Below are 27,880 nucleotides of genomic sequence, written 5' to 3' on the forward strand. Positions count from 1 at the left end.
CCCCCCCCCCCCCCCCCCCCCCCCCCCCCCCCCCCCCCCCCCACCCCCCCCCCCCCCCCCCCCCCACCCGCCACCCCCTCCCCCACCCCCACCCCCCCCCCCCCCCCCCCCACCCCCCCCCCCCCCCCCCCCCCCCCCCCCCCCACCCCCGCCCCCCCCACCCCCCCCCCCCCCTCCCCCCCCCCCCCCCCCCCCCCCCCCCCCACCCCCCCCCCCCCCCCCACCCCCCCCCACCCCCCCCCCCCCCCCCCCCCCCCCCCCCCCCCCCCCCACCCCCCCCCCCCCCCCCCCCCCCCCCCCCCCCCCCCCCCCACCCCCACCCCCCCCCCCCCCCCCCCCCCCCCCCCCCCCCCCCCCACCCCCCCCCCCCCCCCCCCCCCCCCCCACCCCCCCCCCCCCCCCCCCCCCCCCACCCCCCCCCACCCCCCCCCCCCCCCCCCCCCCCCCCCCCCCCCCCCCCCCCCCCCCCCCCCCCCCCCCCCCCCCCCCCCCCCCCCACCCCCCCCCCCCCCCCCCCCCCCCCCCCCCCCCCCCCCCCCCCCCCCCCCCCCCCCCCCCCCCCCCCCCCCCCCCCCCCCCCCCCCCCCCCTCCCCCACCCCCCCCCCCCCCCCCCCCCCCCCCCCCCCCCCACCCCCCCCCCCCCCCCCCCACCCCCCCCCCCCCCCCCCCCCCCCTCCCCCCCCCCCCCCCCCCCCCCCCCCCCCCCCCCCCCCCCACCCCCCCCCCCCCCCCCCACCCCCCCCCCCCCCCCCCCCCCCCCCCCCCCCCCCCCCCCCCCCCCCCCCCACCCCCCCCCCCCCCCCCCCCCCCCCCCCCCCCCCCCTCCCCCCCCCCCCCCCCCCCCCCCCACCCCCCCCCCCCCCCCCCCCCCTCCCCCCCCCCCCCCCCCCCCCCCCACCCCCCCCCCCCCCCCCCCCCCTCCCCACCCCCCCCCCCCCCCCCCTCCCCCCACCCCCCCCCCCCCCCCCCCCCCCCCCCCCCCACCCCCCCCCCCCCCCCCCCCCCCCCCCCCCCCCCCCCCCCCCCACCCCCCCCACCCCTCCCCCCCCCCCCCCCCCCACCCCCCCCCCCCCCCCCCCCCCCCCACCCCCCCCCCCCACCCCCCCCACCCCCCCCCCCCCCCCCCCCCCCCCCCCCCCCCCCCCCCCCCCACCCCCCCCCCCCCCCCCCCCCCCCCCCCCCCCCCCCCCCCCCCCCCCCCCCCCCCCCCCCCCCCCCCCCCCCCCCCCCCCCCCCCCCACCCCCCCCCCCCCCCCCACCCCCCCCCCCCCCCCCCCCCCCCCCCCACCCCCCCCCCCTCACTCACTCCCATTCCCTCACTCACTATCTCACTCTCAGTCCCTCACTCACTCCCATTCCCTCACTCACTGTCTCACTCTCAGTCCCTCACTCACTCCCATTCCCTCACTCACTATCTCACTCTCAGTCCCTCTTTCACTCCCCACTCACTGTTTCACTCCCAGTCCCTCACTCACTTCCTACACACTGACTTACTCCCAGACCCTCACTCACTCCTTCACTCACTATCCCACTCCCAGTCCCTCACTCTCACTCCCCACTTACTGTCTCACTCCCAGACCCTCACTCACTCCTTCACTCACTATCCCACTCCCAGTCCCTCACTCTCACTCCCCACTTACTGTCTCACTCCCAGTCCCTCACTCACTCCTTCACTCACTCTCTCACTCCCAGTCCCTCACTCACTGTTTCACTCCCAGTCCCTCTCTCACTCCCAGACCCTCACTCACTCACTCACTTCCAGACCCTCACTCACTCCCTCACTCGCTGTTTCACCCCCAGACCCTCACTCTCACTCCCCACTCACTGTCTCACTCCCAGTCCCTCACTCACTCCCCACTTACTGTCTCACTCCCAGTGCCTCACTCACTCCTCACTCACTGTCTCACTCACTCCTCCACTCACTGTCTCCCTCCCCACTCCCTCCCGCACTGGGATTCGGGTGGACTGGGGGGCAGCAGTCCGTCGGTTTTGCCCACCCCTTGGTGCCCCGTCCTTACCTTCGGGAGAGCCCTGGGCTTCGTGAGGGGGGCGGGCGGGGGGAGGGGGGTGTGGGTCGTCTGAAGCTAACACCGGGTGGGGTTTGTTTGCCTGAGCCTTCTTGGCAAACCCATAGCCCCGCCCGCCCACCCACCCTCTCTGTGAACTTTGCCCCCCGCCCCCCCTGATCCAGGGACGCCAAGGCATGCGTGATCCATGGGACTGACCTGAAGGACATGAGCCAGGAGGAGCTGGACCAGATCCTGGCCAACCACACCGAGATCGTCTTCGCTCGCACCTCCCCCCAGCAGAAGCTGATCATCGTGGAGGGCTGTCAGAGGCAGGTGGGTCCCGAACCGCATGGGGAGGGTGGGGGGGGGCGTTCGCCCCTCCCTCCCCCTCCCCAACACGCGTTGGGCCAAACTGGGACAGACCGAGCGGTCTTCCGGAACGCGCAATTCCACGGGAGGTCCCGGAGTGGCAGAGGGAGGGAGTCACACACACACCTTCCTGATGGGCCGGGGTGCCTCGAGACCAGACCGTGTGGGAACAGGCCCTTCGGCCCGACACCGACCCTCTGAAGTGTTCCAACACAGACCCATTCCCCCCCATCTTTAATTCTCCCGCTGAGCCATACAACCCGATGCCAGTATCGCTGGGTAGGCCATTATTACTGCACCATCGTGGTGCCACTCACAGAGGGCAGTTACTGGCCACACCGTTCCTGCCCGGAATGGCATCACGCTGCAGACCAAGTGATGGCAAATGGGACTTGGGTAGTGGGTCAATGCAGACTTAATGGGCAGAAGGGCCTATCCTGTGCTCTGTCTCCTCAGGAGTTTAATTTGGATAAATGCTGCATTTTGGGAAAGCAAATCTTAGCAGGACTTATCCACTTAACAGTAAGGTCCGAGGGAGTGTTGCTGAACAAAGAGACCTTGGAGTGCAGGTTCATAGCTCCTTGAAAGTGGAGTCCCAGGTCGATAGGATAGTGAAGGCACCGTTTGGTATGCTTCCCTTTATTGGTCAGAGTATTGAGTACAGGAGTTGGGAGGTCATGTTGTGGCTGTACAGGACATTGGTTAGGGCACTATTGGAATATTGTGTGCAATTCTGGTCTCCTTCCTATCGGAAAGATGTTGTGAAACTTGAAAAGGTTCAGAAAAGATTTACAAGGGCGTTGCCAGGGTTGGAGGATCTGAGCTACAGGGAGAGGCTGAACAGGCTGGGGCTGTTTTCCCTGGAGCGTCGGAGGCTGAGGGGTGACCTTATAGAGGTTTATACAATCATGAGGGGTATGGATAGGGTAAATAGACAAAGTCTTTTCCCTGGGGTCGGGGAGTCCGGAACTAGAGGGGCATAGGTTTAGGGTGAGAGGGGAAAGATATAAAAGAGACCTAAGGGGCAACACTTTCACCCAGAGGGTGGTACGTGTATGGAATGAGCTGCCAGAGGATGTGGTGGAGGCTGGTACAATTACAACATTTAAGAGGCATCTGGATGGGTATATGAATAGGAAGGGTTTGGGGGGATATGGGCCGGGTGCTGGCAGGTGGGACTAGATTGGGTTGGGATATCTGGGTCAGCATGGACGGGGTTGGACCGAAGGGTCTGATTCCGCGCTGTGACCACATGACTCCGTTTCTACGACAGTTGGTCACGGTCACCCTTCGACCTTTTCATTTGTGTCTGGAATATCCCAGAATTGTGATTTCAATCCAAAGTACACTGACAGCCACGGTCGGGTTCGAACTCCTGCCCTCCGAGGATTTGTCGGTGCAGTGACTCACAGTCAGCTCCCCGTCCCGCCCTGGGGATTGTACTCTGTCCTCCTCCCCCCCTTCACCGGACTATCCCAAATAGTTTGCGACTCTGAGTGAACGCAATCGATCCCCCGGCTGACCAGAGGCTGTTGCTAGTCGACGGTCTTCAGGTACCCTTCCCCCAAGGCTGCCCTATGGTGCCGGCCGCGCGAGTGCACCGGGCATCCCTTCCCCTGACTGACTGCCTCCTGCCCGCAGGGCGCCATCGTGGCCGTCACGGGAGACGGGGTCAACGACTCTCCCGCCCTGAAGAAGGCCGACATCGGTGTCGCCATGGGGATCTCGGGCTCCGATGTCTCCAAGCAAGCGGCCGACATGATCCTGTTAGATGACAACTTCGCCTCTATCGTGACGGGGGTGGAAGAAGGTGAGGGGAGGGCGTGCCCGGTTGGGGAGGCTGGAGGGGGGGGGTGCGGGGGGGGGGGGTGGTACCTCCACGTCCTGCCCCTTGGTGACGCCAGCGTGTCTGCTCGCCACTTCCCCCTGCAGGCCGCCTGATATTCGACAACCTGAAGAAGTCTATCGCCTACACCCTGACCAGCAACATCCCCGAAATCACCCCGTTCCTCCTCTTCATCGTGGCAAACATCCCTCTGCCCCTGGGCACGGTCACCATCCTCTGCATTGACCTGGGCACCGACATGGTGAGTGATGGGGAGAGCGAGCTGGGCGAGGGGTGCTGGGGGATGGGGGCTTCCACCCAGAGGGTGGCACGCAGGTGGAATGAGCTGGCTGAGGAAGTGGTGGAGGAGGCTGGTACAATCACAGCAGAAGACAGAGGGTGGTGGGGGAGGGTTGTTTTTCAGACTGGAGGCCTGTGACCAGTGGAGTGCCACAAGGATCGGTGCTGGGTCCTCTACTTTTTGTCATTTACATCAATGATTTGGATGCGAGCATAAGAGGTATAGTTAGTAAGTTTGCAGATGACAACAAAAATTGAGGTGTAGTGGACAGCGAAGAGGGTTACCTCAGATTACAACAGGATCTGGACCAGATGGGCCAATGGGCTGAGAAGGGGCAGATGGAGTTTAATTCAGATAAATGTGAGGGGCTGCATTTTGGGAAAGCAAATCTTAGCAGGACTTATACACTTAATGGTAAGGTCCTAGGGAGTGTTGCTGAACAAAGAGACCTTGGAGTGCAGGTTCATAGCTCCTTGAAAGTGGAGTCCCAGGTCGATAGGATAGTGAAGGCAGCGTTTGGTATGCTTCCCTTTATTGGTCAGAGTATTGAGTACAGGAGTTGGGAGGTCATGTTGTGGCTGTACAGGACATTGGTTAGGCCACTGTTGGAATATTGTGTGCAATTCTGGTCTCCTTCCTATCGGAAGGATGTTGTGAAACTTGAAAGGGTTCAGAAAAGATTTACAAGGATGTTGCCAGGGTTGGAGGATCTGAGCTACAGGGAGAGGCTGAACAGGCTGGGGCTGTTTTCCCTGGAGCGTCGGAGGCTGAGGGGTGACCTTATAGAGGCTTATAAAATCATGAGGGGCATGGATAGGGTAAATAGACAAAGTCTTTTCCCTGGGGTGGGGGGAGTCCAGAACTAGAGGGGCATAGGTTTAGGGTGAGAGGGGAAAGATCTAAAAGGGACCTAAGGGGCAACGTTTTCACACAGAGGGTGGTACGAGGATGGAATGAGCTGCCAGAGGATGTGGTGGGGGCTGGTACAATTACAACATTTAAGAGGCATCTGGATGGGTATATGAATAGGAAGGGTTTGGGGGGGATATGGGCCGGGTGCTGGCAGGTGGGGACTAGATTGGGTTGGGATATCTGGTCGGCGTGGACAGGTCTGTTTGCGTGCTGTACGCGACAACGGTGCTTACCCATCAGTGAAGGAGGGCCAACAGAGCCACCTTCTTCACTCGGGAGGGATTTATTCCCGGTGTGGAGCTTTCCAAGCAAGGACCGCCCCCCCTCCCCCCCCCCTCCCTCTCTGAACCCGATGCCAGGACTGGTCCCGGCCCCTTCACACGTGCTGAAGCAGTCGGAGGCCAGGACTGAGACATACAGGGAGGGAGGCCCGAGGCGGAGGCTTGTGATTGGACGCTGGGTAATCTCCGTCCTCCCAATCACCAGGTCCCCGCCATCTCGTTGGCTTACGAGGCAGCCGAGAGCGACATCATGAAACGCCAGCCGCGCAACCCCAAGACGGACAAGCTGGTGAACGAGAAACTGATCAGCATGGCATACGGCCAGATCGGTGAGAGGGAGGGCGTAGGAGAGAGAGGGGGAGGGGGGGGGGGAAAGGAGGAGGGGGCGAGAGAGGAGGAAGTGTGGGGAGGTGGGAAGGAGGTGGGGGAAGTAGAGAGAGAGGGACAGAGGGAAGGGAAGGCGTGAGGGAGGGAGAAGCAAGGTGAGAGTCGGGCAAGAGAGGAAGGCAAGTGAATGAGAGGGACAGTGGACAAGAAGAGGGTGTGTGGACAGTGAGAGTGAGTGAGTGTGTGAGTGAGTGAGTGTCTGAGAATGAGGGAGAGGGAGAGAGAAAGCCAGCCAGAAGGTGGAGAGGGGACGGACAGATGGAGGGAGAGGGACTCTCGGAAGGAGAGGGTGAAGGACAGAGAGGGATGGAGGGAGAGGGACAGACGCAGTGAGGGAGAGTGATAGATGGAGGAAGGGGTGAGGGTTGGAGGGAGAGGGACTGATGGAGGGAGAGGGACAGATGGGAGGGATGATGGATGGACAGTGGGAGAGGGTGGTGCATGGAGGGAGGGAGAGGGTGAGGCACAGACGGAGAGGGTGGGGGGAAGAGGATGAGGAAGGGCCAGAGGGAGGAGATGGAGGGAGAGCTGATGACTGTCCCTGGCCGATTCTCCGTGTCTCTCTCGGACAGGGATGATCCAGGCCCTGGGGGGATTTTTCACCTACTTTGTCATTCTGGCTGAGAACGGCTTCCTCCCGTCGAAGCTCCTAAACATCCGACTGGACTGGGACGATCGCTCCAAGAATGACCTGGAGGACAGCTACGGCCAGGAGTGGGTGAGTGTGACAGCGAGAGGGAGGACGCTGGTGTATCTCTCACTGGGTGGGGGTTGGGAGTCTGGAGGGAGGAACCTCCTGGGAGGGCGGTGACCGACCCCTTGGCTTCCTCAGCGGTAACATTAATGACGTCTCTGCTCCCCCCAGACCTACGAGCAGCGGAAGATTGTGGAGTTCACGTGTCACACGGCCTTCTTTGCCAGTATCGTGGTGGTCCAGTGGGCCGATCTCCTCATCTGCAAGACAAGGCGCAACTCCATTTTCCAGCAAGGGATGAAGTAGGTATCGGGAGTGGCACAGGGATGTACTGCATGGAAACAGACCCTTCGGCCCAACCCCGTCCACGCCGACCAGATATCCCAACCCAATCTAATCCCACCTGCCAGCACCCGGCCCATATCCCCCCAAACCCTTCCTATTCATATACCCATCCAGATGCCTCTTAAATGCTGTAATTGTACCAGCCCCCACCACATCCTCTGGCAGCTCATTCCATACACGTACCACCCTCTGGGTGAAAAAGTTGCCCCTTAGGTCCCTTTTATATCTTTTTAAATATAAAAGTGTCAGAGTAGCTCCAGAGTGGGTGTTCGGGTTTAATCTAATAACGCAGTAATTTCTTCCTCCTTTCTCCCTCCCACTTCTCTACAATCGAGGAACAAGATCCTGATTTTTGGACTGTTTGAGGAGACCGCCCTTGCAGCTTTCCTCTCCTACTGCCCAGGAATGGACGTGGCATTACGCATGTACCCACTGAAGTGAGTGTGAAGTAATAGGGACAGAGGGTGTAGGGGCTGGGGGGGTTACAGAGATAGGGAGGGGGTGTAGGGGCTGGAGGGGGTTACAGAGACAGGGAGGGGGGTGTAGGGGCTGGAGGGGGTTACAGAGATAGGGAGGGGGTGTAGGGGCTGGAGGGGGTTACAGAGACAGGGAGGGGGGTGTAGGGGCTGGAGGGGGTTACAGAGATAGGGAGGGGGTGTAGGGGCTGGAGGGGGTTACAGAGATAGGGAGGGGGTGTAGGGGCTGGAGGGGGTTACAGAGATAGGGAGGGGGTGTCGGGGCTGGAGGGGGTTACAGAGATAGGGAGGGGGTGTCGGGGCTGGAGGGGGTTACAGAGATAGGGAGGGGGTGTATTGGCTGGAGGGGATCACAGAGATAGGGAGGGGGTGTATTGGCTGGAGGGGATCACAGAGATAGGGAGGGGGTGTAGGGGCTGGGGGGGTTACAGAGATAGGGAGGGGGTGTAGGGTGTTAGAAGTAAGGAGGGGGTTGCAGGATGTTGGAGATAGGCAGAGGTGTAGGGGACAGAGCTCAGGAACTGGGCATACACAGATTGGAAAATGACGAATTCCCTGCTCCAATCCACAGACTTCCCTGGTGGTTCTGTGCCTTCCCCTACAGCCTCCTAATCTTCATCTACGACGAGGTTCGGAAATTCATCCTCCGCCGACGTCCCGGAGGTGAGAAGCCCTTCTGGAATGTTCCTGCTGGCGGGGAGTAGGGGATTGGTAAATCAGTGAGGGGCTTGAGCAGGATTGCCCTGTAGCTGTGTTGGTCTCAGAAGCACACAGGGGCCTGTGTTGTGTTGATGAGTACACATAGGGACAGGAACTTTTATGGCTCGGAGTGGGGGGGAATTAGATTGGGTTGGGATGGACGGGTTGGACCGAAGGGTCTGTTTCCATGCTGGACATCTCTATGACAGGTAGTGATCTCTTTCTGACTTGGTTTCACAGGTTGGGTCGAACAGGAGACTTATTACTGAGGCACCGTGCCTGTGTTCCCTTGGACAACTCTCCTCCTTCAGGCAGCCCTTGTAGCAGGAGGAGACCGGTCACAAGCTTAGTGTGGTATCCCCTCCCTCTTCCCCCTAACCCCCCAACCCCCCATTTCCTCCTCCCACCTTCCAGCTAATCAAATGCATTGATAAATCACCACTTTCTTTCTGCACCGATTTAAATTAAACAGATTTCCTCCAAACTTCTGTGTGCTTGTGTCAGTGTCTTTACTCAGGCTCTGAACAGCAGGGGGGAAAGAAGTGGTGTCTCGGTGACCTCCATTACTCTGGAGATGATAGTGTGACTACCTTCTCAAACCACTGCGGTCCACTGTGTTGTAGGTACATCCCCCAACACCCTTCGGTAAGAGAGTGGGCCAGGATTTTACCAACGACACCCAAGGATAGGGAGTGCCTCGGAGGGGGATGGTGTTCCTACTCGAGGATGGAGTTTGAACCAGGTTGATATGTAAATGCAGCCAGCCTCGTGGTTACAAACCAGTGAGCCCTATATGTAATGTGACTCGCAAATTCACATTGCGACTGAACTAAATACAAAAATAGCACAGTCCATTCTTTGTTCAGCACCCCAGTGCGATATTTTGAAGAGTGCGAAGATGCTGGGTTTAAAATTTAAATAAGGCTTGGCAATTAACTGCCAGTCATCATCAACCTGTGCATTCCTCATAACTGATGTTTACTTGGCCCATGGATCAGCACTCCCTCCTCAAAATGTAAATGGTGTTTGCTCTCCATGTTGGTGTTGTTCCTCACCCATCTGTTCCAGTTTCCACTCTATCTTCACCCCCCTTTCCCCAAAAGGTACCCAGGGCAGAACAGAGTGTGCAAAATGGGGTTTCTGCTGGAGTATGTGACTGCCTAGGCTAATCTCCCTGGCTTTAGGAATAAAGGCTTAGAATATTAACAGTGGATCTACACTCTCGGCCCTCTGTACCACACCCTGGTTAACGAAAGAAGCACACTATGGTGAGGTCTCTCTTCCTATTTCTGTGCGCAACTTCATCTATCTCACCTTGTCAAAGTCTTTGTCCTCTGCTCACAGTACTACTCAGACTTGTACCACCTGCAACCTTTTTTTAAAAAACTGACCCCAACCCAGAGCATTTGTAGAGAGCAGGATGCCACGAGGGAGCCCTGAACAATTCTAGGGCCAAGGCTCCTCCAGGCAAGAAGGGAACCCACAGTTGGATTGCTGTCACTTATCCGATGAGATGCACTGCTGCCACAGTGAGCAAGGGACAAGACGAATGGGGACATGGTAATATTGCGCGTTACCCGGAGAAGACAGTGACAAAACGATGAATGGGTCTGCTGTTAGGGGCAGCTGCCTGGCCCCTGAACATCTCCTAGTGCCCTGCATGTCTCACACAGCCATTATACATTATCGTCAAACACAACTTGGACAGCAAAGCAGAAACCAGGGGAGAAAAGAAACATGCAGCTGTGAAATGTCCCTCGTCGACAGGGAAGGAATTTTAAAAAAAAATAAAAGTTAAAAACAAGAAGAGACTGGCCGAATGACCCAGAAACTTAAATCACTCAATGCGATCTTTACTCGGGAACTATTTTGGAAAAAAAAATTCAAAATTAAAGAAGAGAAACACGGAAAGCAACAAAGCGTTATCTGCTGTCAGATATTGCCAAGCTTAAATCGAAATCCTTCTCTCGACCCACTGCTCCTGGCTTCCTGCCACCCCCCGCCCCCCCCTTGCCAGGTCAGAGGGAGCCACTCCAAGCCTCAGGTTTACCTGAGGGTGTGTGAGCTGAACGGGAGGGAGGGAGGGAGGAAACGGCAGCTGGTGGGGGGTTTTTTTTGTTCTTTTTTGAAGAAACTAGTTTCTTTGTTTTGTCTGAATTTTTTTTTTGTCATTTTCAATATTTTTCCAAACCATAATTAAAACAGGAAGCAGTGCTGGTGTGGGCTGGCCGCTGATTCTACAGAACTAGAAATCCAAACAAAAAAATAAATCAGAAAATATATTCGCAATTGCACGTGTTAGGGAAGGAGAGAGAGAAGGAGAGAGGGAGAGAGAGAGAGAGAGAGAAGAAAAGGAGAGAGAGAGAAAGGAAGAAAGGAAGAAAAAAGCAGGGGGAAAAAAAGGAAAAAAAGAAAAAAAAAGCAAAGAAAACAAGAACCAAAGAAGGGAGAGTGCAAAGTCGAAGGAAGGAGTGAGAGTGCCTGATTTCGGAGGTGGTGATGGAGGAGAGATGTGTTATACACCACACGCAGAGGTTCCTGTGCCTGCTCTGGACATCGCATTCAATCCTCGTGCTGCTCTCAGACAAAGCCACGTGTCCTCGGATCAGTGTGATGGCGCAGAGCGAAGGGCAGTTTCAACCAGACACATCCACTGCTGTCAGACAGGGTGAGTCCATGTGCCTGGTGCTCAGTCTGTGTGTCTGTATCTCCACACGGCCCGGTCTCTCTCTCTCTCTCTCTCTCTCCCCCCACCTCCGACCACCTTCCCTGCCTCAGGAAGGCATGCACTGCACCCGGTCAGGGCCATCCCCCTCCTCATCGGACGACTCCGAGGAACTTGTACTATCCTCAGACTCCTCCTCCGGTCCAACTGTGGAATCCCTGGGCCGCTGGCACGGAGAGAGCAAGGGAACATGGAGGGGAGAGAGGGGGAGGGGGAGCAAGTACAAAGAGTTAGAAATAGGGCAAAATAAAAGTGGAGTGGTTAACCCAATGCACTCCCCCAGTCTCCGTTCTCCCAACCTCTTCTCTCCGAGCCCTTAGAGACTGAAATTCATTCCTTCTTTACCACACCCTCCCTTCACACACACTCTCGTCTCCCCAGCAACCCCCAGCCATCAACCCTCCCCTCTCTCCTGGGGTGTCTGCCCCACCCACAGCCAAATGGGCCTCATCAGATGCCCAGGTTGCGTCCTTCCAGGACTTCCTCCCTTTTGCAGTCCCAGGCACGCTGGGGTCAGCCCCCTCCCAGCCCCCAGTGCCCCTCGGACCCACCTTCCCAGCCCCCAGTGCCCCTCTGACCCAGACACCCTGGGACCAGCGCCCTCCCAGCCCCCAGTGCCCCTCTGCCCCAGGCACACTGGGATCAGCCCCCTCCCAGTGCCCCTCGGACCCACCTGGCGATGTCGGCGCTGCCTCAGGTGGTGCATGAGGAACCAGAGCATGTGACTGTCAAAGAGGTCAGTGTGACGGAGGCAATCCTCGTCCCTCTCTCGCTTATTCTTCTTGATCACCTACAGCGGTAATTCCCAACCATCCACCCAGCAGCGGGGAGGGTAACCGGAGGGAGGGAGGGGGCAAGAGGGAAAAACAACAGACACAGAAGTAAAACACAGAAGTAAATCCTGGTCCTTTCAGAGTCAAATGTACAGCATGGAAACAGACCCTTCGGCCCAACCCCGTCCATGCTGACCCAGATATCCCAACCCAATCTAGTCCCACCTGCCAGCACCCGGCCCATATCCCCCCCAAACCCTTCCTATTCATATACCCATCCAAATGCCTCTTAAATGTTGTAATTGTACCAGCCTCCACCACATCCTCTGGCAGCTCATTCCATCCTCGTACCACCCTCTGTGTGAAAAAGTTGCCCCTTAGGTCCCTTTTAGATCTTTCCCCTCTCACCCTAAACCTATGCCCCTCTAGTTCTGGACTCCCCCGACCCCAGGGAAAAGACTTTGTCTATTTACCCTATCCATGCCCCTCATGATTTTATAAACCTCTATAAGGTCACCCCTCAGCCTCCGACGCTCCAGGGAGAACAGCCCCAGCCTGTTCAGCCCCTCCCTGTAGCTCAAACCCTCCAACCCTGGCAACATCCTTGTAAATCTTTTCCGAACCCTTTCAAGTTTCACAACATCTTTCCGGTAGGAAGGAGACCAGAATTGCACGCAATATTCCAACAGTGGCCTAACCAATGTCCTGTACAGGCCGCAACATGACCTCCCAACTCCTGTACTCAATACTCTGACCAATAAAGGAAAACATACCAAACGCCTTCTTCACTATCCTATCGACCTGCGACTCCACTTTCAAGGAGCTATGAACCTGCACTCCAAGGTCTCTTTGTTCAGTAACACCTCCTAGGACCTTACCATTAAGTGTATCAGTCCTGCTAAGATTTGCTTTCCCAAAATGCAGCCCCTCACATTTATCTGAATTAAACTCCATCTGCCACTTCTCAGCCCAGTGGCCCATCTGGTCCAGATCCTGTTGGAATTTTCTCACACTGGTCTGGAACTGCCGAGACAGAATTGCACCTCTGTCTGTTTAGGTTGGTGCCAGTCCTCAGGGAGGTCACTGCTGTCGACCGAACCAGATGGACGACCCTTCACAACCTTGCGTGTGAACCTTTACCTGCTCGGGGCAGATCTATCCCTCCCTTCAGCACAGAGATCGACTCGGCTCAGGAGTGCTCCAGCTCTGGTCTCAGAACCCCCACCGGGACTCAAATGGGCAAATCCAACAATGTCGAACCTGAACTATTACCCCTCGAGGTTTAACAACGTTACTGTTGCCGAATCATTGGCGACAATCAGGATCATTAACGGTCAGTGACCAGCAACTGGATCAGACGCACTAATGTAGAGCAGGTCAGAGGTTAGGAAGAAAGCTGCAAGTAACTCCCCTCCTGACTCCCCCAAAGCCTGTCCCACCATCTATAAAAGTCAGGAGTGGGTGAGGGAATACACCCCGCTTGCTCCTGGATAGGGGCAGCTCCAACGCTCGAGAAGCTCGACCCCATCCAGGGAGAAAGCAGCTCCCCTGCTTGATTGGCCCCACACCCACAAACACCCCCTGACAGAAATCCCCCAAAAAATCCTCAGGCAGCACCTGGGTCACTCTGGATGGGAGTGAGTTCACCAGGGCAGCGGAGATACATGGAAATATCATGGAGGTACAGGTCACTGTGGCATTCCCCATCCTGATTTGGAAACACTTCCTTCGCTGTCACTGGGTCAAAACCTTGAAATTCCCTCCCTTAAAAATAAAAAAAGGGCACTGCGAGGTTCCCTACCAACTGCCGAGACAGCAGCAGCTCAAGGGGACAGCTCCCCAAGAGTCCCTGCAGGGCGGCAGACACTTAGCCAGCCCACAGCTCCTGACCCGAAGGAAGGCTTACCTCGGTTAATCCGGACAACCCGTTCACAGCATCAGACGTGGGGGCCCAGATCTTCACATCGTGGTCAAGACCGCTGGTCGCTAGGACAGGAAGGTGAGGATGTGGCTCCAGACAATTCACCTGAGAACAGGGGAGGGGGGTGGGGGGGAGGTGATGTTAGACAGTGCAAACAGACAGGGAGGAAGCAGTGTTCAAGAAGATCAGAGGAAGGAGGGAGAGCACAGAGGACAGTTCTCCTAATGTTGCTCACGTAGCTGGACCCAACTCTTAGCGCAGTGTGGGAGTGTGCTCCGTCTCCCTGCTCCAGTTCTCAACGACCATACCAGGCCGACTAACCTCCGGGAAGGATCCCCACCCCACCCCACACGGACTCACCCAGCCACAACAGAATCCCCCGCCCCCCCCACCCCGTCACGAATCAAAAAAGGGGCTACTTAAACTTGGAGTAAAGATACAAAGCTTTTTTAAGTTTTTATTCCCCTCTGCAAAGGGAGGTCCGACTACACCTCATTCCTGGTTTAACATGGATTCCTGAAGGAGTCAATGATTCACTTAAAGTTGCAACCTTCAGGGACAACTTTAAACGTGGACAGCCTGGGAAAGAGCGCACTGGCCAGTGGCGAGAGTACTCGTGGTGCAGCACGCGCTGGGCAGGGGCAGAGCCCATCTGCTCAGCGATTCTGGAGCAGATACTTCCGAGCAGACCAACAGGAACAGGAAAACCGACGCACTGTGGGTGGGAGCTGGCTGCCGTGTTTCATAAGTTGGCCTTCAACACATCCAAACGGGAAGGGGAGCCCACATACTCGCTGTGCTGCAGGCTGCAGTGGGCTCAGCAGGACAGATTTTGAGACCAACTTGTACTGGCCCCTCAGGGTTTGCTCCTCATTCACAAGTAGAAACGTGATCAGGAGTGGCCTACAAGTGGTGTTACCAAACGATCAAATAAGAAGAGGATTGCAGAAGGGACACCTCTCTCCTGCAGGGAGAGGAGAGCAGTTTTATTTTAAGAGGAACAGTTGGGATTACGCAGCTCAGCAGAGGTTAGAACAAAGAGTCAACCCCAACTTTCAAAACAAAAAACCAGATCCAATTCTACAAGCAGCGAACATTTGCGAGACTGGAGAGGAAGAGGGGGACAGCGAATGGGATGATCAAACAGCAGTCAGTCAGAGTCTCGGCTTCGACATTTCAGAACCGTGTCGAACTGAGTTGCTCTCCTTTTAAAAGAAATATTCAGTCACGGGACAAATCCCTGGCCCGGCCAGCAGTTGTTGGCCATCCCTGTTAGCGCGCACACAGTCAACCACACGACTGTGGGTCTGGAGTCACATGCAGGCCAGACCCGGTGAGAATGGTAGGTTCCTTCACTCGACGGGCCGTCAGTGAACCAGACTGGGTTTCCCCGACAAGCCGTCTGTGGTTAAGAAGTGGAGTTTCACCATCTGCCACGGCAGGTTTTGGACCCTGGGCCGAAGGACATTACCGAGGCCTCTGGATTGATCAGAGAACATCTCCGGGACACCCGCACCAATCAGCCCCACCGCCCCCCATAGCCCATTTCAACTCCCCCCTCCCACTCTGCCAAGGACATCCAGGTCCTGGGCTTCCTTCACTGTCACTTACTCACCATCCGACGCCTGGAGGAAGAACGCCTCATCTTCCACCCCCAGGGCATCAACGTAGACTTCACCAGTTTCCTCATTTCCCCTCCCCCCCCCCCCCCCCCCCCCCCACCCCACAACCCCCTTGCCCCCCCCTTTACCTCAGTTCCGACCTTCCAGCTCAGCGCTGTCCCCATAACCTGCCCCACCTACCCACTCCACCCTCCTCTCTGAACTATCACCTTTACCCCGCACTTCCATCCACCTATTGGACTCTTTGCTGCCTTCTCCCCAGCCCAATCCCCTCCCACTTATCTCTCCACCCCCGAGGCTCCTTGCCTCTATTCCTGATGAAGGGCTTTTGCCCAGAATAATCGGGTCTGCTGCTCCTCGGACGCTGCCTGAGCTGCTGTGCTTTTCCAGCGCCCCTGTCATCTGGGGTCTGGATTCACAGTCTCGTGATTACACCAGCAAGCCATCTCCACCCCTGTAAAGCGAATACAACGACAAGTCGGTGGAAACGGAGCTCAGGCAGTTTTCCGAAAGCCCGGGTGTGAGGAGGCACGTGGCCTTGCTTCGGTGTTGGGGGGGGGGGGGGGGGACCCCCTCCCGCACTGCAGGGAACTAAAGTTACATGCGGTACCAGCCCACGCCCCTCGGCTGTTTTATACTCACCACTCCCCCTTTGTCGCCCTCCATGAACTGGACAATTTGACAGGACGACTTCTCCCAGAGGAAGATGTGGCCGCAGTCACTGCCGCTCACGACAAACTCGCTCTTGGGGCCGTAGAAATTCACCCCTTTAACTGCGGAAAAAACAAACAAAAGGGGAGAAAGATAGCGCGTGGAGATCCGTCCGCATCAGAGTACCCACCCACCCGGGATAGCCCTCCCCAAAATCCACACACAGGAACATGGGCACGGGAGAACGCGAGGTGCCAGTGGCTGACCTGTAGCGTTATTGCGGTGCCCCTTGTAACGTTTGACATAATCGGCGCCGTCGCTGTGGGAAGAGTTGAAGAGGTAGATGTCCTCGTCGTTGTAGCTTGCTAACAGGTCTGAGGAGCAGAGGGGGAGGGGGAAAAAAAAAAGCTTTAGAAAACAGTGATGAAACGCCTCCTGACTGAAGCCCCACCGTCCCCTCACCAGCCCGTGCGGTCAGATCGTCGCAATGCTCTCACCAGAGCCATCGTGGCTGTAGACCAAACATGTGATGTTGGCTTTTGATTCACTGTTGATCTGCCAGAGGGGGGAGGAGAGAGAGAGAGAAAGAAAGGAGATAGTTAGTGACACTGGGGATACAGGCACTCATAATACACAGACTGACAGACGGTTCAACAACAAGGAGATGGGGATTCCACACCGTTCTCTTACAAGGTGATGAGGGCAGAACTTCTTCAGCACGCCGTTGTTCTCATTCTCATTTATCTTGCGTTGGTCATACACCCTGCAAGAGAAAGTCAGATGCACAAGCATTAGGGCAGATGTGTTGTGCAGAGGGCATCAGGAGCGCACACACAGAGACAGACACGCGCGCGCGCACACACACACAGAGACAGACACGCGCGCGCGCGCGCACACACACACACAGAGACAGACACGCGCGCGCGCGCGCACACACACACACAGAGACAGACACGCGCGCGCGCGCACACACACACACAGAGACAGACACGCGCGCGCGCGCACACACACACAGAGACAGAGCCACGCGCGCGCGCGCACACACACAGAGACAGAGCCACGCGCGCGCGCGCACACACACAGAGACAGAGCCACGCGCGCGCACACACAGAGACAGCCACGCGCGCGCACACACACAGAGACAGCCACGCGCGCGCACACACACAGAGACAGCCACGCGCGCGCACACACACAGAGACAGCCACGCGCGCGCACACACACAGAGACAGCCACGCGCGCGCACACACACAGAGACAGCCACGCGCGCGCACACACACAGAGACAGCCACGCGCGCGCACACACACAGAGACAGCCACGCGCGCGCACACACACAGAGACAGCCACGCGCGCGCACACACACAGAGACAGCCACGCGCGCGCACACACACAGAGACAGCCACGCGCGCGCACACACACAGAGACAGCCACGCGCGCGCACACACACAGAGACAGCCACGCGCGCGCACACACACAGAGACAGCCACGCGCGCGCGCACACACACAGAGACAGCCACGCGCGCGCGCACACACAGAGACAGCCACGCGCGCGCGCACACACAGAGACAGCCACGCGCGCGCGCACACACAGTTTTTAAAATAAAAGCAGTACACAAACTTGATTGGCTGAGAAAATGTGAACTGGTCCACCTTAGCAGGAAGGATTTTTAAAATAAAAAGCAGCAAAACACATTTGGTTTAAAAATGGAGAGACAGCTGAGCTCATGTACAAAGCTGCCTGCTATGTTAATCTCAACATTAACAGCAACTAAACAAAAGGGAGTTTAAACAGAACAACTGTTTGCTCCAAGACAAACAAATACTAAACAACATCTACCTTCTGGGAGTGCGGCTGAGGCCGTCGTTGAAGTGTTGCGGACAGTTTAAACCTCCCTTTGCAAACGGCGCCAGTGTGCTGGCACAGTTCAGGGAGGGGGCGGGAAGAGGAAGACCGGGAATGAGGGAAGCTGCTTTACAGGAGGCCAAAGGTTGGACAGGCTGGGTCAGTGTCTACTCGAATTCCAAAACCGAGAGGCAATCTTACTGAAGCTGATCAAGAGGGGCCGAGGGGATCAGACTGTGGATCACGGAATATCTCCAAGGCGGAGTTAGAAGAGAGAGCGAGTGGTGGATGCACGCTTTACAGACAAAAAGGTGGATACATTCCTGATGGATAAGAGGGGCAAAACAGGAAGAGGCAGGAATGTGGAATGGAGGCTACATTGTCCTGTTCATTGTTGGAGTGGCCTGAAAGGGCTAAGCAGCCAACTCTTGCTCTGACACTGTACAAGGGGTTATAGATCACTGCTCAGAGGGCAGGCTGTATAACACGACTCAAAAAAAAGGTGACAAACCGCAGGCAGGGCTGGTACCCAACTCCTGACAGAAGCAAGATGCCAGGCAGAGGTGGGGACTGCAGATTGGAGTCAAGAATAGAGTGGCGCTGGAAAAGCGCAGCAGGTCAGGCAGCATCCAAGGAGCAGGAGAATCGACGGTTCGGGCACGAGCTCTTCATCAGGACTTTTAGACGCTGCCCAGTTTGCCAGAGATTCTCGGCTGCCGGGGGGGGGGGGGGGAAATGAGGGGAGAAGGAACACAGGGTCTCACCTGACAAACTGATCCCTCCCTCCAACAGCAAACTGGTGGGTGTTCGATGGGTTCATGTAGATGGTGTACAGGCCAACTTTCTTGTCCTTCTCCTTGGTGATGACCAACTTCCTGGAAGGGGGAAGGACAGAAGAGAAGGTGCAAGGTCGCTTCTGTTAAACATGCCAAAGCACGCAGCCGTGGTGTGGTGACAGGGAGGGGAGGCCCGGGAAGTGCGATCGCTGCGAAAGACGCCAGGAAGGCAGTGCCAACTCAGCGCAGAAAAGCTCCCGCAAGCAAACACCGGAATGGCATGGATCGCTTGCACTTTGCGTTGGTGTTGAAAGATGAGCACCGATCCCCAGAACACTGGCCCAGGAACCCAGGTTTGATTTCACCCTTGGGTGACTGTGTGTGGGGAGTTTGCACGACATCCCCATTTCCTCCCAGTGCCCCAATTTTAAAGTCATAGCCCAGCACAGAAACAGAGCCTTGGACTCACACAGCCCGGAGATGTACAGGTTCAGTGGATTCCACATGGGACGTACAGGGAAAGGTGGCTGGCGGGGGGGAAGGGTTCAAAGTCTGGGTGGGATGCTCTTTGCAAGGCCGATTGGCCAGCTTCCACACGGTTAAGGTGGATAAATCCCCAGGACCTGATCAGGTGTACCTGAGAACTCTGTGGGAAGCCAGAGAAGTGATTGCTGGGCCTCTTGCTGAGATATTTGTATCATCAATAGTCACAGGTGAGGTACCACCGTTTCAGAAGGGTGATAAAGACAAGCCAGGGAACTATAGACCAGTGAGCCTGACCTCGGTGATGGGCAAGTTGTTGGAGGGAATCCTGAGGGACAGGACAGAAAGGCAAGGACTGATTCGGGATAGTCATCATGGCTTTGTGCGTGGGAAATCATGTCTCACAAACTTGATTTTGTTGTTACTTCAAAAAAAACTCAGGATTGATGAGGGCAGAGCAGTAGATGATCCATATGGACTTCAGTTCGACAAGGCTCCCCATGGGAGACTGATTATTCCATGAGATCGAACCTTGCTGAAGGGAGAACTAACCATTTGGATCCAGAACTGGCTCAAAGGTAGAAGACAGAGGGTGGTGGTGGAGGGTTGTTTTTCAGACTGGAGGCCTGTGACCAGTGGAGTGCCACAAGGATCGGTGCTGGGTCCTCTACTTTTTGTCATTTACATCAATGATTTGGATGCGAGCATAAGAGGTAGAGTTAGTAAGTTTGCAGATGACAACAAAAATTGAGGTGTAGTGGACAGCGAAGAGGGTTACCTCAGATTACAACAGGATCTGGACCAGATGGGCCAATGGGCTGAGGAGTGTCAGATGGAGTTTAATTCAGATAAATGCGAGGTGCTGCATTTTGGGAAAGCAAATCTTAGCAGGACTTATACACTTAATGGTAAGGTCCTAGGGAGTATTGCTGAACAAAGAGACCTTGGAGTGCAGGTTCATAGCTCCTTGAAAGTGGAGTCGCAGGTCGATAGGATAGTGAAGGTGGTGTTTGGAATGCTTTCCTTTATTGGTCAGAGTATTGAGTACAGGAGTTGGGAGGTCATGTTGTGGCTGGACAGGACATTGGTTAGGCCACTGTTGGAATATTGCGTGCAATTCTGGTCTCCTTCCTATCGGAAAGATGTTGTGAAACTTGAAAGGGTTCAGAAAAGATTTACAAGGACGTTGCAAGGGTTGGAGGATTTGAGCTACAGGGAGAGGCTGAACAGGCTGGGGCTGTTTTCCCTGGAGCGTCGGAGGCTGAGGGGTGACCTTATAGAGGTTTATAAAATCATGAGGGACATGGATAGAGTAAATAGACAAAGTCTTTTCCCTGGGGTGGGGGAGTCCAGAACTAGAGGGGCATAGGTTTAGGGTGAGAGGGGAAAGATATAAAAGAGACCTAAGGGGCAACTTTTTCACCCAGAGGGTGGTACGTGTATGGAATGAGCTGCCAGAGGATGTGGTGTAGGCTGGTACAATCACAGCATTTAAGAGGCATTTGGATGGGTATATGAATAGGAAGGGTTTGGGGGGATATGGGCCGGGTGCTGGCAGGTGGGACTAGATTGGGTTGGGATATCTGGGTCGGCATGGACGGGTTGGGCCGAAGGGTCTGTTTCCGCGCTGTACGTCTCGATGATTCTATGGGAGGCTTCGGTGATGTCCATCTGGTTTGCTGCCCACAACAGGCTGTGGCACAAGTGGATTGGCGTAGAAGTCCAACACCAGCCACGCCACCCTCCCGACGCACAGCCCAGATACTCACGACGCTGGCCTCTCTTGTCGCAGGTCAATGGCAAAGACCACCGCATCCTCGCCGGCTGACAGGAAGGTGCAGGGGGAGTCCGGTTCCAGAGCCAGCTACAGGAGAAACAGACAAGCTGCATCCAGATCCAAACCACAAACTCATCGACCGTGAGGTGGGGGAAAGGACGTTCAGGTGGGGGGTCACGAGGCGGGGATGGAAGTCCCGAGTCCAGCCGTGACAGCACGCTCACTCACCTTGTGTGCAGAGCCCTTGTGCTGGGCCACGCGCTTGGTCGACTTGCAGCACTCTGTGGCTGACAGCTCAGCGATGCGAACCTGACCGTCCCGAGCACACATGGCCAGGGTAGAGTCACCGCTGTTCGGCAAAAACTTGGCCTACACAAAACCAAACGGGGCAAAAAGGAAGCAGGAGGGGGAGAAGTGGGAAAGATACAAAGGAAACATGGATCAACATTACACAGACATGGGGAGAGACTCATCCTCAACACACCCCGACCACGCGGGGACACGGGGAGGGACAGACCCCGAATACACCCCGACCCCGGGGGGACACGGGGAGGGACAGTGAATACACACCGACCCCGCGGGGGACACGGGGAGGGACAGTGAATACACACCGACCCCGCGGGGGACACGGGGAGGGGACAGTGAATACACCCCGACCCCGCGGGGGGGGACAGAGAATACACCCCGACCCCGCGGGGGGGGACAGACCCCGAATACACCCCGACCCCGCGGGGAGGGACAGACCCCGAATACACCACGACCCCGCGGGGGGGGGGGACAGACCCCGAATACACCCCGACCCCGGGGGGGAGGGACAGACCCCGAATACACCCCGACCCCGCGGGGGGGGACAGACCCCGAATACACCCCGACCCCGCGGGGGGGGACAGACCCCGAATACACCCCGACCCCGGGGGGGGGGGGACAGACCCCGAATACACCCCGACCCCGGGGGGGGGGGGACAGACCCCGAATACACCCCGACCCCGGGGGGGGGGGGACAGACCCCGAATACACCCCGACCCCGCGGGGGGGGACAGACCCCGAATACACCCCGACCCCGCGGGGGGGGACAGACCCCGAATACACCCCGACCCCGCGGGGGGGGACAGACCCCGAATACACCCCGACCCCGCGGGGGGGGACAGACCCCGAATACACCCCGACCCCGCGGGGGGGGACAGACCCCGAATACACCCCGACCCCGCGGGGGGGGGACAGACCCCGAATACACCCCGACCCCGCGGGGGACACGGGGAGGGACAGTGAATACACCCCGACCCCGCGGGGGACACGGGGAGGGACAGACCCCGAATACACCCCGACCCCGGGGGGGAGGGACAGACCCCGAATACACCCCGACCCCGCGGGGACACGGGGAGGGACAGTGAATACACCCCGACCCCGGGGGGACACGGGGAGGGACAGACCCCGAATACACCCCGACCCCGGGGGGGACACGGGGAGGGACAGTGAATACACCCCGACCCCGCGGGGGACACGGGGAGGGACAGACCCCGAATACACCCCGACCCCGGGGGGGAGGGACAGACCCCGAATACACCCCGACCCCGCGGGGACACGGGGAGGGACAGTGAATACACCCCGACCCCGGGGGGACACGGGGAGGGACAGACCCCGAATACACCCCGACCCCGCGGGGAGGGACAGACCCCGAATACACCACGACCCCGGGGGGACACGGGGAGGGACAGACCCCGAATACACCCCGACCCCGGGGGGGAGGGACAGACCCCGAATACACCCCGACCCCACGGGGACACGGGGAGGGACAGACCCCGAATACACCACGACCCCGCGGGGGGGACAAAGGGAGGGACAGACCCCGAATACACCACGACCCCGGGGGGGGGACACAGGGAGGGACAGACCCCGAATACACCCCGACCCCGGGGGGACACGGGGAGGGACAGACCCCGAATACACCCCGACCCCACGGGGGGGACACGGGGAGGGGACAGACCCCGAATACACCCCGACCCCGGGGGGGACACGGGGAGGGACAGTGAATACACCCCGACCCCGCGGGGGACACGGGGAGGGACAGACCCCGAATACACCCCGACCCCGCGGGGAGGGACAGACCCCGAATACACCCCGACCCCGGGGGGGGGACAGACCCCGAATACACCCCGACCCCGGGGGGGGGACAGTGGATACACCCCGACCCCGCGGGGACACGGGGAGGGACAGTGAATACACCCCGACCCCGGGGGGACACGGGGAGGGACAGACCCCGAATACACCCCGACCCCGTGGGGAGGGACAGACCCCGAATACACCCCGACCCCGGGGGGGACACGGGGAGGGACAGACCCCGAATACACCCCGACCCCGCGGGGACACGGGGAGGGACAGTGAATATACCCCGACCCCGGGGGGACACGGGGAGGGACAGACCCCGAATACACCCCGACCCCGTGGGGAGGGACAGACCCCGAATACACACCGACCCCGGGGGGGACACGGGGAGGGACAGACCCCGAATACACACCGACCCCGCGGTGGGGACACGGGGAGGGACAGACCCCGAATACACACCGACCCCGCGGTGGGGACACGGGGAGGGACAGACCCCGAATACACACCGACCCCGCGGGGACACGGGGAGGGGACAGACCCCGAATACACCCCGACCCCGGGGGGGACACGGGGAGGGACAGACCCCGAATACACCCCGACCCCGTGGGGAGGGACAGACCCCGAATACACACCGACCCCGGGGGGGACACGGGGAGGGACAGACCCCGAATACACCCCGACCCCGCGGGGACACGGGGATGGACAGTGAATACACCCCGACCCCGGGGGGACACGGGGAGGGACAGACCCCGAATACACCCCGACCCCGGGGGGGAGGGACAGACCCCGAATACACCCCGACCCCGCGGGGACACGGGGAGGGACAGACCCCGAATACACCCCGACCCCGCGGGGGGGACAAAGGGAGGGACAGACCCCGAATACACCCCGACCCCACGGGGGGGACACGGGGAGGGGACAGACCCCGAATACACCCCGACCCCACGGGGGGGACACGGGGAGGGGACAGACCCCGAATACACCCCGACCCCGGGGGGACACGGGGAGGGACAGACCCCGAATACACCCCGACCCCACGGGGGGGACACGGGGAGGGGACAGACCCCGAATACACCCCGACCCCACGGGGGGGACACGGGGAGGGGACAGACCCCGAATACACCCCGACCCCGGGGGGGACACGGGGAGGGGACAGACCCCGAATACACCACGACCCCGCGGGGGAACACGGGGAGGGACAGACCCCGAATACACCACGACCCCGCGGGGGGGACAAAGGGAGGGACAGACCCCGAATACACCCCGACCCCACGGGGACACGGGGAGGGGACAGACCCCGAATACACCCCGACCCCGGGGGGGACACGGGGAGGGACAGACCCCGAATACACCCCGACCCCGCGGGGACACGGGGAGGGACAGGGAATACACCCCGACCCCGCGGGGACACGGGGAGGGACAGGGAATACACCCCGACCCCGGGGGGACACGGGGAGGGACAGACCCCGAATACACCCCGACCCCGGGGGGACACGGGGAGGGACACACCCCGAATACACCCCGACCCCGCGGGGACACGTGGAGGGACAGTGGATACACCCCGACCCCACGGGGACACGGGGAGGGACAGACCCCGAATACACCCTGACCCCGGGGGGACACGGGGAGGGACAGTGAATACACCCTGACCCCGCGGGGGGGGACAGGGGGAGGGGACGGTGAATACACACCGACCCCGGGGGGACAGGGGGAGGGATGGTGGATACACCCCGACACCGCGGGGGACACGGGGAGGGACAGACCCCGAATACACCCCGACCCCGGGGGGACACGGGGAGGGGACAGACCCCGAATACACCCCGACCCCGCGGGGGACACGGGGAGGGGACAGACCCCGAATACACCCCGACCCCGCGGGGGACACTGGGTCAGGGTGGTATATTCCCCCCACCCCCCTCCCCCCACCCGCTCCCTGTCCCTCCCGCGGTCAGACTCCGACGTTCAGCACCATCCCGAGTCCAGGCCAGCCGCCGTGCCCACTGTGCCTACCTGGAAGACGTTGCTCTTGTGACCGGTGTCGAACTCCAGGACCGGTTTGCGTCGTGCCCAGTCCCAGATCACCACCTTGAGGTCGTCGCTGCCGCTGGCCAGCCAGGTGCCCCGCCGGTTAAAGTGCAGCGTGTTGACACACCCGGCGTGGTGCTCCAGGCTGTGCTGCAGCCGCAGGCGCTCCACGAAGGTCCGCGCCCCGCACGCCCGGTACATGAAGGCCCGGGGGTCCCGGCCAATCTCCCGGCCCCCGAGCGCCGGGGCCGCGCACCAGGTCGGGGGGGGCAGCGCCGCCACCTCAGAGTGCACCCAGCGCTCCAGGGCGGCCTCCTCCTCAGAGGAGTCCCGCTCCGGCTCACTGGCACGTTTCGGCCCGCGGCGGCGCCGGGCTCGGGGGCCGGACTGCCCGTCCTCCATCTTGGTCTCCTCCTCGCGCTCCTCTCCGCCCCCCTCCTCCTCCTCCTCCTCCTCGTCCACGATGGAGTAGGTGCCGGTGTCCTCCAGCGAGTCAGAGTCCCGCTCGTCCGAGCTCTCCTGGTCGGTGCCATGCCGGCCCCCTTCCCTTCGGCGCTGGCCGCCTGCCTCCTCATCCCCCTCCTCCTCCTCTTCGGCCATGTGCTCATCCCCAGTCAGGCTCAGGCTGAGGTCAGAGGCTTCCACCTCGATGCCCGAGGATGACTCACGCGCCTCTTCCGTGTCCTCGGGGCTGCTCGACAGGCTGCCTGTGGGGGAGGAGCGGCAGGTTTGTTTTTTTTTAAAAAGCAAGGGTGACTGCTCCCGACACTGAGCTCCACACTCCCCTCCCTCAGACGGGCTCCCACCCAAATCGACAACGGAGGGACGTTCAACCGAAACAGACGGGGGTTTGGCTGGACTGGGAGCTGCCGCGGGGCGGGTGATCGGTCTCAGAGGATGCAGCAGCCGGGGGCAGGGGGTGAACCAGGCCTCAGGGCAGTCAGAGCCACGCAGCGGGTACTGGGACCGGGAACACCACAGGAGGAGCTGCCAGTCAGGTTAGCAGAGCCCAGAGTGTGGGCTCTGCCCGGCCTGGGGGGTAGCACAGCAACAACCAAGGCAGACAAACCGCCGGTGAGCAGCGTGGTGGCTCTGTGGTTGGCACCGCTGCCTCACAGCACCAGGGTCCCAGGTTCACTTCCTGCTTTGGGAGATTGTGTCTTTGTAGAGTTTGCAATCCCCTCCATGTCTGTGTGGGTTTCCTCCCTCAATCCAAAGATGTACAGCTGAGGGTGGATTGGCCATGCTAAATTACCCATAGTGTTCAGGGATGTGTAGGTTAGGGTGGATTGGCCATGCTAAATTACCCATAGTGTTCAGGGATGTGTAGGTTAGGGTGGATTGGCCATGCTAAATTACCCATAGTGCCCAGGGATGTGTAGGTTAGGGTGGATTGGCCATGCTAAATTACCCATAGTGCTCAGGGATGTGTAGGTTAGGGTGGATTGGCCATGCTGAATTACCAATAGTGCAAATGGATGTGTAGGTTAGGGTGGAGTGGCCTTGGGAAATTGTCCTGCCTCATCCACAGACGTGCAAAGTTGGCGTGCTCGCCATGGGAAATGCAGGGTTACAGGGACTGGGGGGGGGGGGGGGGGCAGGCTGCTCTTCGGAGTTGACTGGCTTGCTTCCACACGAAGGATTTGATGGTATTGTAGTGAAGAGGGAGAGGGAGAGGGCGAGGGCAGGGAGGTGTATTGACAGCAGGGGATGCCAGATTGGAAAAAAAAACAGGTCCAGAGTTCGTCACCTACCATTCCTGAAGTCAGGCTTCAGATCCAATTCACCGCCCCTGTCCCCCATCTTGCCACGTGCCTCAAGGTGATCCACAGGTTAGCAGAGCCTAGGGAACACAGACAGAATTACGTGAAAAATGCCGCACGAGGCCGGGAACCTTCGGCCCTCCCACCAATGCAGCTTTAAAGACTGCAGTCTGCTGCCTGCATTGCTGTGCTTTGTCCTGTAGGGTGCGCCCGAGAGACTGCCCTCCATGGAGGGATTAGAAACCACCGATCAGACCCAAAAACAAAACTGATGGATGTCCGGTAACCCCAGCTATACAAAACCCTGCTTTAAAAGACAAAGTGGTCAGCTAATGATGCTGGGTTCTCAAGAGTGAGGTGGAAAAAAAAAGTTATGGAATGTCAAATTTTCTCTATTTCGAAAGCAAAAAAGATCCTTTGAAACTGAATTGCGGATATTCCAGATTTTGGACAGAGATAAAAAGCGAAGTACCAATCAAGATACCGGGATAGCACGGTGGTAGAGTGGTCAGCACCGCTGCCACATCATGCCAGGGATTGGTTCCAGCCTCTGGGTGACTTTCTCAGTGTCTGCGTGAGTTTCCTCCGGGTGCTCCAGTTACCTCCCACAACCCAATGATCTGCAGGTTAGGGTGGATTGGCCATGCTAAATGACCCCATAGTGTTCAGGGATGTGTAGGTTAGGGTGGATTGGCCATGCTAAATGACCCCATAGTGTTCAGGGATGTGTAGGTTAGGGTGGATTGGCCATGCTAAATGACCCCATAGTGTTCAGGGATGTACAGGTTAGGGTGGATTGGACATGCTAAATGACCCCATAGTGTTCAGGGATGTACAGGTTAGGAGGTTTAGCCATGGGAATTACTGAGTTAAGTAGCTGGGTTGGTGTGGACTCAATGGGCCAAATGACCTCCTTCCATGCTGTCGGGATTCTATGCTTCAGTGAAATCCCAATCCTAATCACCCCTCTTGAAATGACCAATGACAGAGCCTTCCAGGGCACAGGATTCAGCTCCAGCGGACTGATGGAATTCGAGAGATACAGCAGATTAAGCAGAGACTAGCATTATTGTGGCCCATTTAGCCCATGTGGACCTCTAGAGAATTCCAAAGTGCCCCCA

The 27,880-nt window shown here is 58.9% G+C and overlaps 3 protein-coding genes across 3 annotated transcripts in view; 2 read left to right on the top strand and 1 right to left on the bottom strand.

Annotated features, from left to right (window-relative positions):
- Positions 1-8,783, top strand: part of LOC140468574 (sodium/potassium-transporting ATPase subunit alpha-2) — a 48,624-nt gene extending 39,841 nt beyond the window's left edge. The window contains exons 11-19 of the mRNA XM_072564666.1: positions 2,193-2,343; positions 4,021-4,189; positions 4,312-4,466; positions 5,904-6,027; positions 6,658-6,803; positions 6,951-7,081; positions 7,460-7,561; positions 8,172-8,263; positions 8,540-8,783. Coding sequence (XP_072420767.1) covers positions 2,193-2,343; positions 4,021-4,189; positions 4,312-4,466; positions 5,904-6,027; positions 6,658-6,803; positions 6,951-7,081; positions 7,460-7,561; positions 8,172-8,263; positions 8,540-8,568 — 1,099 coding nt within the window. The 3' untranslated portion in view covers positions 8,569-8,783. The remainder of the gene's footprint in view (positions 1-2,192; positions 2,344-4,020; positions 4,190-4,311; positions 4,467-5,903; positions 6,028-6,657; positions 6,804-6,950; positions 7,082-7,459; positions 7,562-8,171; positions 8,264-8,539) is intronic.
- Positions 1-27,880, top strand: part of LOC140468579 (calsequestrin-1-like) — a 348,864-nt gene that overhangs the window by 116,137 nt on the left and 204,847 nt on the right. The window lies entirely within an intron of this gene.
- dcaf8 (DDB1 and CUL4 associated factor 8) overlaps positions 10,132-27,880 on the bottom strand; it is a 36,443-nt gene continuing 18,694 nt past the window's right edge. Inside the window, exons 5-16 of the mRNA XM_072564667.1 lie at positions 26,751-26,839; positions 24,982-25,703; positions 21,097-21,237; positions 20,861-20,955; positions 18,597-18,707; positions 16,682-16,754; positions 16,489-16,546; positions 16,258-16,365; positions 15,983-16,113; positions 13,704-13,823; positions 11,698-11,814; positions 10,132-11,190 (exon numbers count right to left, since the gene is read on the bottom strand). Of these exons, the coding sequence (XP_072420768.1) occupies positions 11,074-11,190; positions 11,698-11,814; positions 13,704-13,823; positions 15,983-16,113; positions 16,258-16,365; positions 16,489-16,546; positions 16,682-16,754; positions 18,597-18,707; positions 20,861-20,955; positions 21,097-21,237; positions 24,982-25,703; positions 26,751-26,799 (1,842 nt within the window). The 5' untranslated portion in view covers positions 26,800-26,839 and the 3' untranslated portion in view covers positions 10,132-11,073. The remainder of the gene's footprint in view (positions 11,191-11,697; positions 11,815-13,703; positions 13,824-15,982; positions 16,114-16,257; positions 16,366-16,488; positions 16,547-16,681; positions 16,755-18,596; positions 18,708-20,860; positions 20,956-21,096; positions 21,238-24,981; positions 25,704-26,750; positions 26,840-27,880) is intronic.

Source organism: Chiloscyllium punctatum, chromosome 47 (genome assembly GCF_047496795.1).
Source record: "Chiloscyllium punctatum isolate Juve2018m chromosome 47, sChiPun1.3, whole genome shotgun sequence".
Classification (NCBI taxonomy): domain Eukaryota; kingdom Metazoa; phylum Chordata; class Chondrichthyes; order Orectolobiformes; family Hemiscylliidae; genus Chiloscyllium; species Chiloscyllium punctatum.